This window comes from Neodiprion pinetum, chromosome 3, assembly GCF_021155775.2.
Source record: "Neodiprion pinetum isolate iyNeoPine1 chromosome 3, iyNeoPine1.2, whole genome shotgun sequence".
NCBI lineage: Eukaryota > Metazoa > Arthropoda > Insecta > Hymenoptera > Diprionidae > Neodiprion > Neodiprion pinetum.
This window is the reverse complement of record NC_060234.1, coordinates 17,518,403-17,535,287: the sequence shown is the minus strand read 5'-3', so window position 1 is coordinate 17,535,287 and position 16,885 is coordinate 17,518,403. Positions and strand designations below refer to the sequence as shown.

Below are 16,885 nucleotides of genomic sequence, written 5' to 3'. Positions count from 1 at the left end.
CATTGAGTCTTATCTTAGGCTAGTAGTGATGAGATTGCTTGATGACCTGATAAGCTTTCGGTGAAACATTGCTTGAGTTGAGCATCAGCGCCAATGACATTGATTCTACAATCGGAGTAGAGTGCGGAAGGAAGTCCTCTTCATGAGATGAAGCGTTTGCAGGTAGCAATGAACCCGTCAGATGTGTAGTCAGAGACTAATTCTAGGTGAGTGGCCGATGTTGTGAGACAGACAAATACACATATCTATCCCTTGTACGTTCTTGAACCTTGACCCTTCCAGGTTTTGAGCGTGAGTAGGCCAGCGCAGTCAATGCCTATATGTGAGAACGGGCGTGATGGCGTGACTCGCATCAGAGATAATTGGCCCATCAATTGCTGAGCGCGGATCCTTCTTTGACGAGCACACACCACACACCTGAGAATATATGATTTGACTGGTGCTCTACCTCCGATGATCCAGTAGAGTTGTCTGATAAATGCAAGAGTGTCTGAGTTCCTCCATGCATTGTTTGGTTGTGAGCGTGAGCGATGATGAGTTCCGAGAGTATTGAGGTGCGAGCAAGGATTGCTGGATGTTTGGTCTCGTATGAGAGCTCTGTCTTCTTAAGTCGACCACTCTGAGCACACCGCAATGGTTGATGAATGCCGTGAGCCTGTTAAGCGGGTGTGAGTTTGGCAGTTGAGTTTGTTGCTGGAGTAGTCGAGCTCTTTTTGAAAATAAACTGATTCAGTAGCCGCGACCCAGAAAAGTCGTGAATCTTCCATGCTGCTTGATGAAATGCAAGCTGCTGGTGTTGTATTGAGTTTGCTTGAGAGTTTCTTGATGAATCTGCTGCACAGAGAGGTTATTCTGAGCAGCTTGTTGAGAGATGAGAATTTGTAGATGAGATCCCAATGATATTCTGGAGAAGATTCTACAGCATGCGTTGCAATATTCGCACGAGCCTCTTGCGCACATATAGCATCAGGAGCCGATTCGTTTTGAGCAGGCCATGAGTCCATTGTCTGAGTCATCCATGATGGTCCCGTCCATCATAGAGACTAATCTTCGAGCTGATCTGTGGTTATACCACGCGAAGCACAGTCAGCTGGGTTTGAGGTGCCTGGTGCATGCCTTCAATGAGCTCTCTCGGAGAGTTCTTGAAGTTTTGTAACCGAGTTGCGTACATAATCCTTCCATCTTGAGGGATGAGCCTTGATCCATGTGAGTGTTACTTGATAATCTCTCCACAGATGAATATTTATCACGCGCATGTTCAAAGTAGCATGAACATGGTTGATTAGCGTGGAGAGTAGCAGCGCTTCTGTGAGTTCTAACCGCGGGATGGTTAGACGTTTGAGAGGAGCAACTTTTGTTCTTGAGCAGATGAGTGAAATGTTGGCGCCAGTGGACAGGTGAGTTGACAACGAGATACACAACGGCTGCCATTGCAGTTTGCGAAGCATCAGAGAAACTATGTAGTTTAACAGCTGAGTCAGTGAGCGTGTTGAACCATCGTGTGATAAAAAGTCTGGCTAGGCTGAAGAGATCTTCTCTAATGCTAAGCCATTGAGTTATGAGTTGTTCTGGGAGTTTGTCATCCCAGTTGAGTCTGTGTCACCAGAGTGCCTCAAGAAACATCTTCGCTCTAATTACAACAGGTGCGGCAAAGCCCAATGGATCAAATATTTGTGCTACTTCTGATAAGATGAGGCATTTAGAGAATCTGTCAGAGTGTGCTAATGAGATGGTTGAAAAGTTGAACGTGTCCTGTTGAGATGACCATCGTATTCCAAGGGTCTTGGTGTCACAAACGTCGAATTAGATGCCTGCTGCACTGCCAGGCTCAGGTGAGACTTCCGGCAACAGTTGCTTCGATGTAGAGTGCCATTTTGCTAGCGGAAATCCGCCCGCGTGGCAGAGCCCTGACTGAGCTCTTCCACCGTGTCTGAGCCTCCGAAGTTATCATCAACGTATCGACCATGAGTGATCGGTTTCACCGCGAGCGAGTATCTTGAGCCTTCGTCTTCAGCGAGCTGAAGCAGTATCCTTACTGCTAGGAATGGTGCTGCCTTTGTTCCATATGTAAGAGTCGTGAGCTGATGATGAGATTCCGAGTGCTGTTCGTCTACCCAGAGTATTCGCTGAAGATCCCAATCTTCTGAGTGAATCTAAATTTTCCGATATATTTTTGTGATGTCTGTAGCAAACACGTTCTTACGTCGGCGTATCCAGATGAGCAAGTCGAAGATGTTGAGCATCAGATTCGAACCAGCATGCATGAGATCATTCAGAGAGTAGCCAGTGGAGCTTGCACTAGAGCCATTGAAACCACTCTGAGTTTGGTGGTCGAGCTATCTAGCTTGAGAACCCCATGATGAGGCAGGTAATAGTGTGGCCTTCTACTTGTTGAGTTGTCGTCGAGCTTGATCATGTGATCAGCTCTTTCGTATTCCAGCACGAACTTGGTGACAATTGGTGATATTGACTATCTCTGCCAAGCCGCTTGATCCGTTAAAGGCACAAATGTGCTATGTGATGAGAGTCTCACAAAGCTGTTGGTGATGATTTGAGCGGCATTCTCATGATGTAACGTCCAGTTGAGTCTCTTGAGTGAGTAGTTTTGAAGTGACCTTCACACTCCTCTTCCTCTGAAGTGAGTTGGGGTTCAATTGACGTCGGTGGTTCTTCCTGAACCCAAAACCTTGTTAGCAAGTCTTGCTAGGATAAGTTCATTACTTGTAAGACGCCATGATGTGCCGTTCTTGCCAGAGTGACCGATGCATGAATTGGACCTATGACTAGCCATCCAAAGATGGACAATTGAGCAATTGGAGAGCTAGACGAGTGTCTGATGATATTTGGCTTTATGAGCTGCCCTTAGAAGTCTGCTCCTATGATCACGTCTATTAACCTTGGAGTGAGAAATTCTGGGTCAGCTAGGTTCAACGCTTTGAGATGAGGCCGGGTGAGTTTACTGTGTACCTCACTGGTTGGTAGGACAGTTGTTAGTGTCTTAAGAACATGAGCTGAGATTTTTACTGAGAGTGGTCTGTGTAAGAGTGACAATGCCTCTTGTCTGAGAGTTCCTTTTTCCACCAACGCCGTAGACGTCAAGTGTTGAGTGCCTCTTTTCAAGGTTCATCTGTTTTGTGAGACTTTCTGAGATGAATGAGATTTCTGAGCCAGGATCGATGAGTAGTCGAACCTGGTATGATGAGGTCGTCGAGAAGACTGTTACTGTTGCAGTTGCCAGCAAGGTGAGATGACTGCATGTTGTAGATGAGCACGCCGAAGACTGGTCGTGATTACTGACGATCGTCCCTAAACATCACGCTGGTGAAAATTTAGCTGCTTCAGAGGTTGATGCAGCTTGAGTACCCTGAGTGGTCTGAGAGCTTTCAGTTGAGGCACCGAAGATGGTTGACAGATCTGCAACATGCAGCATGGTGTGATGAGTACCATTGCACATCTTGCAATGCTTGGAGTTGTTGCACTTTCGTGCTTTGTGCCTACCAAGGCAGTTGCAGCACAGAATCCTCTCCTTAACGAGGCTTACCCGTGCATCTAATGAGCAGCCTTGAAACTATGAACACATCACTATGAAGTGATCCTGTCCACAGCAATCGCATGGATGGGATGCTCGCTCTTGGGTAGTGTGAGACGTCTGCTGAATCGACTGCGGTGTTTTAAAAGCCTGTTATGAGCTGGCTCTTTTGAGAATAGCTCCCTTAGCAGTATAAGGTTGAGCAGGAGTTGAATCCTACTCGATGTGCTCTAACGTACGAGCACGAGCCATGAGAAACTTGGTGAGCTGGTTGAGCGAAGGGAATTTTTTGGAAGATGTTGGGGACGTCTCTCACTTCTCACGAGTATCTCGATCGAGCAGTCCACCTATGAGTGTCACCATGAGACAGTCATTGCTACCTTCGGTTGTGAGCGTTCTGAGAGCCTGAGTTATCTCGTTGATAATATTCACCATCTTGGTGAGTAAGCTAGCCTAACGTTTTGACATCGGCTTACGGTTGAACAGTCTATCCAGGTGAGATTTGATGATCAGCCGCTTGTTCTCAAATCTACCACTGAGCAGTTCCCACGCCTTTGTGTATGACGACGAGTCCGGGGTGAGATTGACGATGAGTTTTGACGCATCACCTTGCACAGCCGTCTTCAGATACTGAAACCTCTCGAGATCACTGAGATCTGAGCGATTGCCGATGACAGACATAAACATGGCCTTGAAATCCGGTCGACACCGTTAGTTCGGATAGAGGTGAGCGCGTACAAGATCCTGGTTCGACTGAAGCGGTTGGTTGAGCAGGCAATGTGAGCTGTTCTTGGAGACGTCCAAGCAGCCGCTTGATCTTGAGCACCAGCTTGGATTTGTTGAGGCTAACCTTCCTGGCAAAGTATGAGTGGTCTAGGTGAGCGGGAGACCAATGAGAGACTAGCCATGAGTGCTTGGTACGGCAAGCCTGATGGATCTCGTCCAGCTGGTCGAGCATCATGGTGACCTCGGTGAGCGCAATGTCGTCGGAAGGTTCTGTCATTTGAGTGAGCAAATCCTCCATCGACTCAATTAGCTCGTTCTGAGAATTGACTCGCACATACAGTTCACTGCTGAGCACCGACGGTGAGTTGCTTCGTGTTCGTCGGCCTAAGCCTTGAAGATGGTCTGCGGTCGTGCGGAGGTCAGCTGTCGGTATTATCAGTGGCACCGGCAATGTTTTTAAGGAGACTGTTGATCCTTTGGCGGACGACTCATCATCGCGCATGAGAGGCATTGTTGATACACACGTGAGGGCAAACGAGTCACAAAAGTAAACACCACAACAAGATGAGAAGGTGAAGAGTCAAAGATGAGCCGACAACTGCGTCAGAGCGAGAGAGATAGCACTATACGCGAACCGCACAAGAAGGAGAAGGTCAGAGTTAATTCGCGCACTACACGAGAGCGAGCGAGACAGGCTCAATCCTGGCAATGAGCGAGAGCGAGAGAGTCAAAGTTAACAGCACAATGATTAATATTTAAGAGATTGCAAATATTCTATCCGGCTCGAAGGACCAAAATGTTAAGAAATGCGTGACGAGAAGAACTTGCACAGGGCTCCTCGGTGGAGCGGTGGAGCGGTGTCAGATCGAGGACTTCCGGGCCGACTAGCCCCAGATACGTGGATGGTGAATTGATGGCTGGGCGAATAGCGGGGAAGTAGAAGGAATGAGAGGAGAGCGAGAGAGAGCGAGGGAGGCATATTATAATATGACTATGAAATGAAAGGAGGAAGAAGACAGGAGGGTAGCGATGAAAAAAAGAGAACAAATTCTAAAGAATACGGTTGGGTTGCTATGAGCGTTTATTGCGAGGTCTTCGGTGTGTTGCGAGGATCGTAGTGACCGCTGTTGACATTGGCAGGTGAATTACTGGACTCCGGTCGGCGGTTCTCCAGGCCTCAAGTGGGTGATGCTATTTTTCTTGGAACCGTTACTTACGTTACCACGGAGTCAACCTCAGAGAAAGAAAAAAAAACCTTATAGTAGGGGAGCCCAAGAGGCTAAATGGTAAGTCACTTTAGCGCTGCGAGAACCTATTGGATCATAAAGATTAGATACTAAAAAGAAAAAAAGTTCATATGATACATGCTCTCTTACTGCCGGGGGAAGTAGGTACTAATTTTCAAAAATGTAAAAAAAATGTATTATAAAGAAATACTCGAGTGCGTTAGACATTAATATCGTATACGCCCTATGTGCTTCCGGTAACAGAGAAGTATTAATCTGCCGGCTTACAAGTCGGGGGTGGCAGCACGAAGGGGTAGAAAATGAAAAAAAAAAAATTTATTTAAGCTCATCAGATATTCAGGGGGAATGTTAAATGACCTCTAAAAGGTATCCTATTCAAAAGACTGACGATTTGGATGCAGTCAGAACTCACAGCCGATTTTTGAAAATGTAAAAAAAAAATAGTGACCTTGAAATACTCAAGCTCATCAGATTTATATGCAGACAGTTCAGCTCGATGTCCTTGTTGTGCTAACCTATAATCTGATAATTATGTGGAGGAATTTCATTGTTCTGACAGCTTAAGGTAGTACCGTGACATGTAAAGGACACCAATAGTCAATGGCTATTGTTTTCTTTCTCACTCACTAGTGCTGTCTTTCTTTACCGACTATCGCTCACTTACTTCCACTCACGTGAATCATCGCAAGTCACTAACTTTAAAAATTATTTACAAAAAAATAAATACTCTTTGTTTATGTTTTTTTTTGAAAAAAATTACTTGTTATATCCTCAATTAATAAATCTCAGTTTTTGAAAACAATCCTAAGAAAAATATGGCTGTTATTAAATAAAATAACTTTTAACTTTTTTAAAACACAATAAACAAACCAAAGCGTCACAAATCTACGAACACGACCTCGTTGTATTGTGATCAGCTGAGATGGCATCATGGCCGCAGAAAGTAGTGGGGGGACGGTGCGAGAGAGTGAGCAATAGAGAAAGAGTGAGAAGGGGAGAGAGGCGCGGAGTGGGAAATACATAGTTCTCAGCACTTGCACGTACCTCACTTTATCAATAATTTTAGCTTTTTTACGTTGTAGAAACCGTCAGATTATATTATATCCGTAATTTTTACATGATTTCCTTCAAATTAAAAAAAAAAATAACCGCGCTCGAATACTTCCAGGTGACGTTTTTTTTTTGCAAACTAATTACTCGCTTATTCTCTTATATCATGATCAAATCGTCAGAATATTGAAATTGACGCTTTTTTCCATGTAATTAACTTACCTTCTATTAATCTGACGAGCTCGAATTAATTTGAGGATCGATTTTTTTTTCCTAATCTGATTGGCTACCCTAGACGCACCCTTGTATATTAAGGGTTCATATATGGTGGTCATTGATAACAGGGTGCAAGGTTTCCTCCCTTATATTGTTCTGTCGCGCTTGAATAAAACCCAAAATCCCCTCTTGGGCTCCCCTACTATTATGGCCACCAACCTCATACAGGTAGCCACATGCCCTATGCCTCGCCGCACCTACTCCGGCAAACTATGATTATCGACGTACCAATTCTCCTCCCGCCAACAAAGCCCCTCTAGTACCACCGTTAACCGACATCCTCGCCACGCTGGAACAACACCCCCACCTCCGGAACCATCCCACCACAAAATCATTCTAATTCCCACTTTTGAAAAGCGACATCGTTTTCAAGTCCCCCACCTTCTCAACCTCTCCTTCCTCTTCTTTTTTTCCTTGTCCATTACCTCCATACACTCCCGGGAGAACCCTTCCGACTTCCGTACATACTACTTATGTGCGGCCACTAGTCTCCACTTTCTTCTTCTTCTTCTTTCCCCCTTGTTACGATATCCCCTATACCTATCAATTACACCGAGCGTTCAACAAATTCTGAACAGACAGACTCCAAAACATGTGTGTTTTACACTGCAATGAAGAAACGACATGTTATCTAAGAAACTGTGTCAATTGGCGATTCTCCATGAATGGAGAATTCAGCTCGGAACCATGGTAGAGTTTTGGGGCGTTGCCGACAACGTTCGAGAGATAGCGCGTAGGGTTACTTTGCGTTGTCGCTGTTGATTAGCGATTGGGGATTGTTAACAACACCAAAACAAGGTCGTCTCGCAGGCCGTCACTCGAAAGTTATCTGAAACGCCCTAAAACTCTGACTATCATATGGTTTTGAACTTAGTTCTCCATTCGTGAAGAAACGTCGATTATCACAATTACGTAGAAACATACCGTTTTTCCATTTCAGCTCGAAACACATACATTTCGGGGTCCATCTATTCGGAATTGCATGTAAAACTGCGATCTTATACCCTTTTTTTGGATAAAAAGTGTCTAGGTTCAGATTTTAATCAACATAAGTGACGCACCTACATTTCACGATTCATACGAGATAAAATTTCGTCGATTTTGATTGATTTTATGCATTCATCGGAATCTATTCCTCAGGAAACATCCAAGGCAGCAGGGGTAAACAATTTCGATGCACCGTTTCGAAGATACACGAAAAAATTCTGGGGTTCGGTGAATTCGACCAGGGCATCCCCTCAAGGGCTTGCGTGTTAACAACTTACAATTAAGGAGTAGGCGCAAGAAAGGTAAGTTTTCTGTGCCAAATACGGTATGTGTAAGTGACATAGATTAGATTTTCTATGTTTAAATATTTGTGTGTAGAAACGTGCCGTATGAACACAAACGGCGACTGAAGTTTCTTAAGGCTAATGCACTATGTGTGTACAGATTTTTCTCTGTTGTTGGTTGTGCTTCAGATACAAAGTCTGTGACAGTAAAATCCATGTACCCTTGTAGTAAATATCAGCTGAAGGTCAGTGAGCGTAATAATACACTGCTTTTATTATAGATAGCGCGGGATTCAACCTACACATAAAAATGAATATATAACGAACATACACAATGTATGTGCACATACAGACACAGACTCACATTCAAATCGACACGCCTGCGCGCATAAATGTTATATACTGTTAGAAAAGAAATGTGGGAATGATGAAATCCGTTTGCAAGTTCAGAGACAACATCTTTATAGCGCGGAGTCTTCAAAGATTGGGAAATAAAGCACTTTACATAGTACCGAATCAATAATAAACTGTTTTTAAAAAATCTAATCATCAGTTCTCATCACAAATCTTTTCCGGACATTTTAAATATAGTTATATTCTCTACTTACCATACTCTAGAATGACCCTGTATTGCAGATGCAGAGCAGATAAATAGCCAATCTCTGGCTTCCAATCTAGTTGTCTGAATGGTCAAGTGATCTTGTATACCAATCAACCTGATCATTAGGTAAAGCTGCGATGTATTGGTAGCGCCGATTCGGTCTGCAGCTTTCCATGTGTACTGTCGACGAATATCCTCGATCCATTCGCCACCAAGTCGAAATTGTACTTTGGTCTGATACTGACCCATCTTTTTACCGCAACAACGCTGGTGATTAAAGAAAAAATCAATTTCATTTTATTTCTGTAATACATTTCAACTACATTATTTATTGGTGGTTATTTTTTAACTTTTTTTTCTTACCTACCTTCGAAAAAGTTAGTTTTGAGCCTCAAACGAAGCCTCGTGAAACCGGAGCACGGTGGCTTAAATCTAAAAGGTAACGCATCCGGTTTGAATTTTTCCCATTTGATTAACATAGGATGAGGGCTATGCAAACACTCTAACCGGGATATCTCGGAAACTATGCAAGTGACGGAGTCGTTTTTTTTTTTTCATTTATTTCATTTATTCATTTATTTTTTTCAATATATATATATTAATATGTATACATAGTAGCTGTATAGTAGTATCGACCTTTTTTATAGAAAATTTTATTACCTACAGAATGAAAAAAAAGGCTCCGTAACTTGCATAGTTTCCAAGATATCCCGGTTAGAGTGTTTGCATAGCCCTCATCCTGTGTTAATCAAATGGGAAAAATTCAAATCGGATGCGTCACCTTTTAGAATTAAGCCACCGTGCTCCGGTTTCACGAGGCTTTGTTTGAGGCTCAAAATTAACTTTTTCGAAGGTCGGTGGGAAAAAAAAAAAAAGTTGAAAGAAAAACTTAAACTCGTAGTGATTGACACGTCAACTAAACAAACGAGAATCAAAGTATGGGTCACGTTGATTGCATCGAAGTCAGTAGAAATGACCTTTGTTTGAAACCAATTTACGAAAATCATATATGACTGCATTTGTCTCACATCGGTAGGATTATTTAAATATGTAGGGCTATCATAATGTTTTGATTTATTAATTTTGCAGAACCTTGATTACCTGCGAGAACCAGTATCGGCAAAGCATATACAGGGTCATTCATTAAATATTGACTTCGAGTGCAACTGACGCAGCCGATTTCATCTGAAACTGTCATGCGCGGTTCTCTCTCATTCTGCAAGGGCCGGGGCGATCAATATTCAACAGATGACCCTATAGAGGTTCAAATTCGTAAGGTTAATGAAGAGATGCGTATGAGGAAAAAGTCATTTCACAGCTTAAGGGTTGTCTGAAATTTAGCAAATCCGTAACAACACAGAATATGTAATTGTAAGGGTGTAAAATGATAATTTTTTTGTACAGTTTCGTTACGTTAACGCAAACTTCAATCTCTTCAAGCATAATTATTTTTTAATAGTTAACTGTGGGCAGAAATGAAATAAATGGTTGAAAATAATTTTTTTTTTTTTGTATTTTTCAGTAGGTACTAGCAGGAGTACCATCAATTATAATGAAAATCCGTTACCGTTAATACTTTCCTTTATTAATAAGACGGTTCCTTTCTTCTCATGAAATAGTATTTGTATGATTTTATTCGTTTTATACTAATTTGCATGAAAATTTTATAGACAACATATAACCTGTACCGAAGTGAGTCGAATGTTTACAATTTTCATTTTTTTTTCTGAAAAGATTACGTTTAAAGAAAACGGGATCTAGCAAATTTTCATGCCCATCATTTGAATATAAAGTCTTGTTAATTTTAGATTTTTTGAGCAGGCCGTTTTCCGAAATCATCACGGGAGATTGAGAGGATAGGCAGACCAACATTTTTCTTGAAACCTGCTTTTAGGAGACTACGCACAAAAAAGAAAAAAATTGTTGTACTAACCACGTATGGCGATCAAATACGGCGGATGATACGTTTTATCAAATCAAATAAATTTGGTTTCATTTCATTCGCACAAATTATTACTCCGACCACTGTGTTGTTAGATCAAATAACAGTTCTTCAAATAGAAAAAACATTTTTTTCTCCATATTTGATTGCCGTATTCGGTAAACTAAACAAATACTTTCTCTATGTGCAGAAATTCGCAAATATAAGTCATTCAAAAATTTGAAAAAGTCATCGAAGTCGAAACCGTTACTTTTCCTATATCATCATACGTGATAAAAAGTATATCATGCTTTTATTTAAAATCATTTAGCGACTCGGATGTACTAAAGTTTCTGTGTGGGTGACTCTGTCCTGTTTCGGTTCACATGCTAAATTTCTTCGCTTCACCCAGGTACCTATTATTATTTGGATTTAGATTTATGAATGATATATATTTATATTTTTTCTGCTCAATACTTTGCAGTTGCGATATCAAAATATTTATGACGCTGCGGTTAGCTAGAGACTCAAGTGATGGTGGTAAATCGGTTATAGTCTAAAACGAAAGGTAAATCACTTAGTCCGGGTGGTAACGTAGCAATTGAGAAAGTGTTTTTACGCCGTTAGATTGGTACCTTTTTCGATAGATGTATGATTAATAAGTAAACCACGTATCAGCTGACGCAATCACGGTAGGTGTGGGCGTTGATGTTGTGAAAGTTGTGAGAAAAAATTATCTTCGAATAATTTTATGACGGGTGAAAAGAAATTACGGACGTCATAAAAAATATAATTAAAGTTGCAGCCTGTGATAGCACGGAACTCCGACAATACAGAAAACAATTTGGTTTCTAATTGTTTCGGCAAAGTAGAGAAGTCATGCTGAAGTCAAAGTATTGTCTCGTACACCTTACCGTCTTATTTCATTTGCTATATTTAGTACCGTTTTCACCTCGACACCAATCAGCTGTATATTTGATGTATTATTTAGTGTCTAAAAATCTTTTACGGGTATCATCCATTTATTCGCTCGGTTTTGTAAGGCCTCAGTTGTCGTTCTGTTCTTTCGCGATACAGTTCGTATATCTTTCTCAAATAAAGTATCCATCATTGTTCATTGATCATCTTGTATCATTAATCAACATCCCGCTTCACTCACACCTGTCGACAATTACTAATTCGCAGATCCTACGGCGATGATATATTCTCAATATCTATCTCTCGTAGAACACCAATATTTCATAACCTTGGGAATCCTGCATCTTATAGGAAGAGGAAGGATAAACCATTGCAATTGTTACGCGAATCTGAGTTACATACATACGAGTTTTAATAAATATTACAAATATCTCGAATTGTAACTTGGTTCAGACTAGTGTAAAAACGGAAGTTCTAACTCAAAGATGGCGGTGCTCCCCCCTAGCCCCCCCCCCCCCCCCCCCGGCTCCACCCTCGACCCCCCGCGGCCCGCGGTCCTCACCCCTCGTTCCCCCTCGACCCGCGGCGCTATCACCCATCCCCCTCGTTCCCCCCGCGCTTTTTGATAATTTTCGCGATTTGCCGCAAGATGGATACTTTCATGGCATTTGACACACACACACACACACACACACACACACACACGCACACGCACGCACACACACACACAAAATTTATAATCACGAAAATAAATAAATTAATTGATCAATACAAAATAAAAATAAAACACGATATATAATAATATAATAATAGTTATATAACAATAGTATAAACGGTTAAGATAAATGAATGAATGAGTTATAAAATAATTGAAGTAAATAAATAACTAGATAGAGAAGGAGAGAGGAAGAAAGAGAGAGAAGCAGGTATTTATTCACCCTGGGACAAGCCCCCTCATGCAGCATATGGATAATCAAGAACGAAAACACAAAAATCAATAAATACGAAAATAGATAAATTAATTAATAAATACAAAATACAAATCGAAGGGTCGATAATAAGCTTGAGATTTATCGATTCCTTTCGTTTCATGGCCAGCAGTCTTGACAAACTCTCGTCATATTTGGCCGATGCCGATAAACATATAATGCGTACATTCTAGAATAATCCGACTCTGCTCAGTTTGACAATGAATCATTTGCCTAGTCAGATGAACAGCTATATTGATCAATTTCGCAACCTCACCCCACTCACTATCCTTGCATCGGTAAACACACTGCCGTGCAACCCGCTGCATGCACATTTTTTACACGGAAACTGTGAATCGTCTAAGAATTACAACAGAATATTCAATTAAACAAAATATCTCCACATTATCTTCCCTTATGCATACAGGTGTAACACATCATCGATGGTAATAATAATTGATGATGATGAGGATGAGGATGATTATGGTTATGATGATGATGATGATGATGATCATAATGATAATGATAATTATAATAATAATAACGACGACGACGACAACGACAACAACAACAACAGCAATAATTAAATATCATGTACCAAAATAATCTGGGATTCTGGCGCAAACTTATTGTTATATTTGCGTAACAGATCGAACGATACTAGACGAGCACAAGATCAAAATCAAGACATGGAAATGCCAACAATAGACGGTATTACGAATAGCGCAAACGTTTTAGTAAATCAAAATGACATTAAAAATTTCTCAGAAGAATCTCCAAACAAAAAGATCAAGACACAGCATCGAAACAAATTTTACCAGCGTTATGTAACCAGCATAAACGTCGCTATATTAAAAAAAAATTCATAGCTGAACCTGAAAATAATCTATAACTAACTTACAAAATATTTGGAGGAGAAATGAGTTTTATACATAGACACAATCAAATATGATATATAACGGGTGCATATTCTATGCACCATTTGTCTTTATTTTGAAACAATTAAAAAACAGAGTCATTGAGGGGCTATTTAGATTTAGTAATTGGGGCTGTAAGCCGCCCAGAGGCCCTCCGGCGCTTGCGACGCCGGATGAGCCCAATCCACAAAGGGGCAGTGTCGCCCCCACCGCCCCTCGATCAGCCACCTGATCCCGAAAAAATCTATATTATCGTCACCAAGAAGTTGGAGGTCATCAGCCTGATGAAAAAAAGTACTCATTTGCCGCTTATGATCTGCCCTGTCGCTTCGTTTTTTTGTAATAGACTCGATGCTGAGCAGCCCCAGAGTCCTCAACAGGTACTGTAAACAAGGATAAACCACCAAATTCAAATTAAAATGCTACACAAAACACTTCAAAAAAAAAGAGCGAAAACCATGATTCGAGAACAAAATCACGAACAATGAACAATAAATCAAAATGAAGAATTCTCAAAACTTGCAAACTTTTTCTTTGCACATATAAACACAAATAATTAAACGACTCAAAAACTCTTAAACATGTTAATATAAAAAACATCTTTAATGAGCAAGATAATGAAACGCGGTACTCACAGAAGTCTTCTCTGGTTTCACATTGCAGCCCTCCACCAAGTCAACGCCAACGCTGAGAGGATACATCATCGTAGATATATTTCCGAATTTGACTGCATAAGTATCAATTTTCCTGCTACTCTGCGTGATGTGAAAAATTTTGAAAAATGGATACAAGTTTTCACGCGATACGGGGTTAAATAGGTTGCTTAAAACCCTAAAGACTCAACTCCTCCACATCAGCATCAACCAATGATGTTTGAGGTAGAGGAAACTGACCAATTACTACAAGGATCTTTTTTCTTCTCTGCCGCTCGAACAATAACCCCACCCACGATGTGACCGAAAATGAAATGCAGGTATGAAATCAGAAAAAGGCTGAAATATACAGTTCTCCAGAAACTCGTATAATCCATCAATTTTGCATGTGAACAGCCTTATCGGAATGTAAAAGCAGAATTCATAGAATATATTTCACAAATAAGTAATGATGTGATATCTCATCAACCTAACTCATGAAACTGACCCATCGAATAACCGTTAGAATAATTCATAAAATTCAGGAACTATTAGCGGATAATCTTGAGTATAACCCCTCAATATTTTAAACCTTATAAAATTCATACCGTAATCATCATCATCATCACATGAACCATGGAATTATTATTCAATGGGAAGTATCCATGGTTATCTATATATATTATCATGTTATCTGGAGCAATTGCGGGGTAGTAGATTCGATGAGGTACTGTACCAAACGCTATTAGTGTTAAACATTGTAGATAAAAATATATTCCACTCAATTTGATCCCCTGATTTTACCAAGATGTAAGTTCCCGGTAACATGAAAAGACTTCCGTTTCCACTATAGACGGGGAAGCTCTTGGTAACACTCGTTCATTTACCTTGTTCTGACGTCTACTGGTTCTCATTTTGTTACACGTACTACTTCTCATGCAATATAGGTAATGTAACCTGGCTTTTTCGTGATTGAACATGCAAGTTCAGTAGATTCTAACGGAGCTATTGAGAGTGCGGTATGCAGCATATCATTTTCCAATCCGCATTGCTGTAGTACGATGACATTATGTAAAGCGATAATTTGATTTCTGACATGTCTTTCAAGACAGATTAATTTGGAATTAACGTATGTAAAAATATTCGTATTCATGACCGTTATAAACATTAACACGATTCACAATTCCATCAGTTTTTCACAATTCGTCCGCCCTATTGGACACGCAATTTTGATTAAAATCCCTAGCATCAACTTTTCCCCATAAAATTACATTGCTGCCCGTAAATAAGGAAAAATATATCTCATTCACGAACGCGTTGATGGAACAATAATGCGTTTGAGATTCATCGGTTCGTTTTTGATTTTTATGGCTAGCAGCATCGATAACCTTCCCGTATATTTGAATGATGTAGATAAACACACAACGCGTAAATTCTATAATAACTCGACTCAATTCAGTTTGATGACCCGCAACGACGTTTCCCCCACGAATACCTTGATTGTTGGGAAAAGCTCGATGAAATTCAGTTACCTGCAAAAAAGCATTTCTACTCACACCTATGTAATGCAAATATTTCAAACGGCGGTTACGAGCATGCTAAAAATGTTTGGGAAGAATTCCATTTAGCGCCAATGGAGGACTATAGAGATTGATAATTGCAAAAACGGTGATCTGATCAGATGTATCAAAACATATGATTTAGATCCGTTGCACTACTACACAGCACCGGGACTTGCTTTTGACGCGATGCTCAAGCATACTAGAATAAATTTACAACTTTTAGACAACCCTGAAATGGTGTTATTTATTGGAGGGAGCATTCGAGGCTGCGTAACACAATGTTCTAATCGACACGCTCGGGCCAATAACAGGTTTATGGGGAAAGATTTTGATCATAGTAACGTGGAATCGTATCTTATGTATTTTGACCTAAACAATCTATACGGTTCGTTCGAGTGGAGGCATAATCCTATCGATATATCAACTCACCCGGACGATCCACCGATCGGTTACATCCTGAACCGATGGATATCCGAGTAACCTATAGAGCTTCACAAGCATCATGAAGATTTTACCACTTTTGTCTCGAGCATTTCACACCTCGGGGTCTGATAAAGGATGGGAACAATAGAAAAATTATGACCGAATCCATCGTGGATACAAGTGAAAGTGGGCACATTTACCGTCAAAGTGAGTTTGGCGGACACCCGCCACCGGCAAGCCGGCGAAAAACCATAAAATATTTCCGTTTCTCCATTTGTATATTTTTCTGTAACTCTTCACAACTAACCTTCGAGTGTCCAGGCCTCGCCTCGCTAGCCGAGGGCTAAGGGTTTGACCGCGCCGGAAATTGCCCTACATGTGGCATTTATGGCGCGACGCGACCCTTGGCCTCGACTCGGGGGCGAGCCTGCACTTTTTCTTCATCTCTACCCCAGTCTTCGCCACGCTCTTGGCACATACGTACCTATCAACTCGTTTCGCTTATTTTCCCTGCCTTCCGCATTTTCTACTACGCTATCTGAACTGTGTAACCCGATTTTTCTGGCAATAAACAACCTGTAAACCATATTCTCTGGCGTCATACAGTAACTAACCTCCCGACAGCACCACAGTGAGCAAACGTGCCAAGGATGCCGGAGGTGCAACGTTGAACACCATCACGTTTAACGATTATATGCACCGCCTGGGAAGGCTTACAAAGAGTTGGTCCATACCACAATGCCTAATACGTAGCGAGAAAAAAGTGAACAAATCACCAAGTTAGCTCCATTGTACTGAAAAAGTGATGCTGAGTTGGCAAGACGGTAATATGCAACTGGCACCT

General features: G+C 41.1%; 1 protein-coding gene across 3 annotated transcripts in view; it reads right to left on the bottom strand.

Moving 5' to 3' along the window:
* The window catches only part of PGAP1 (GPI inositol-deacylase), a 282,452-nt gene that overhangs the window by 51,424 nt on the left and 214,143 nt on the right, over positions 1 to 16,885 (bottom strand). For all 3 annotated transcript variants that reach the window (XM_046615044.2, XM_046615045.2, XM_069134201.1), the window contains one exon: positions 8,708 to 8,967. In XM_046615044.2, the coding sequence (XP_046471000.1) occupies positions 8,708 to 8,967 (260 nt within the window). The remainder of the gene's footprint in view (positions 1 to 8,707; positions 8,968 to 16,885) is intronic.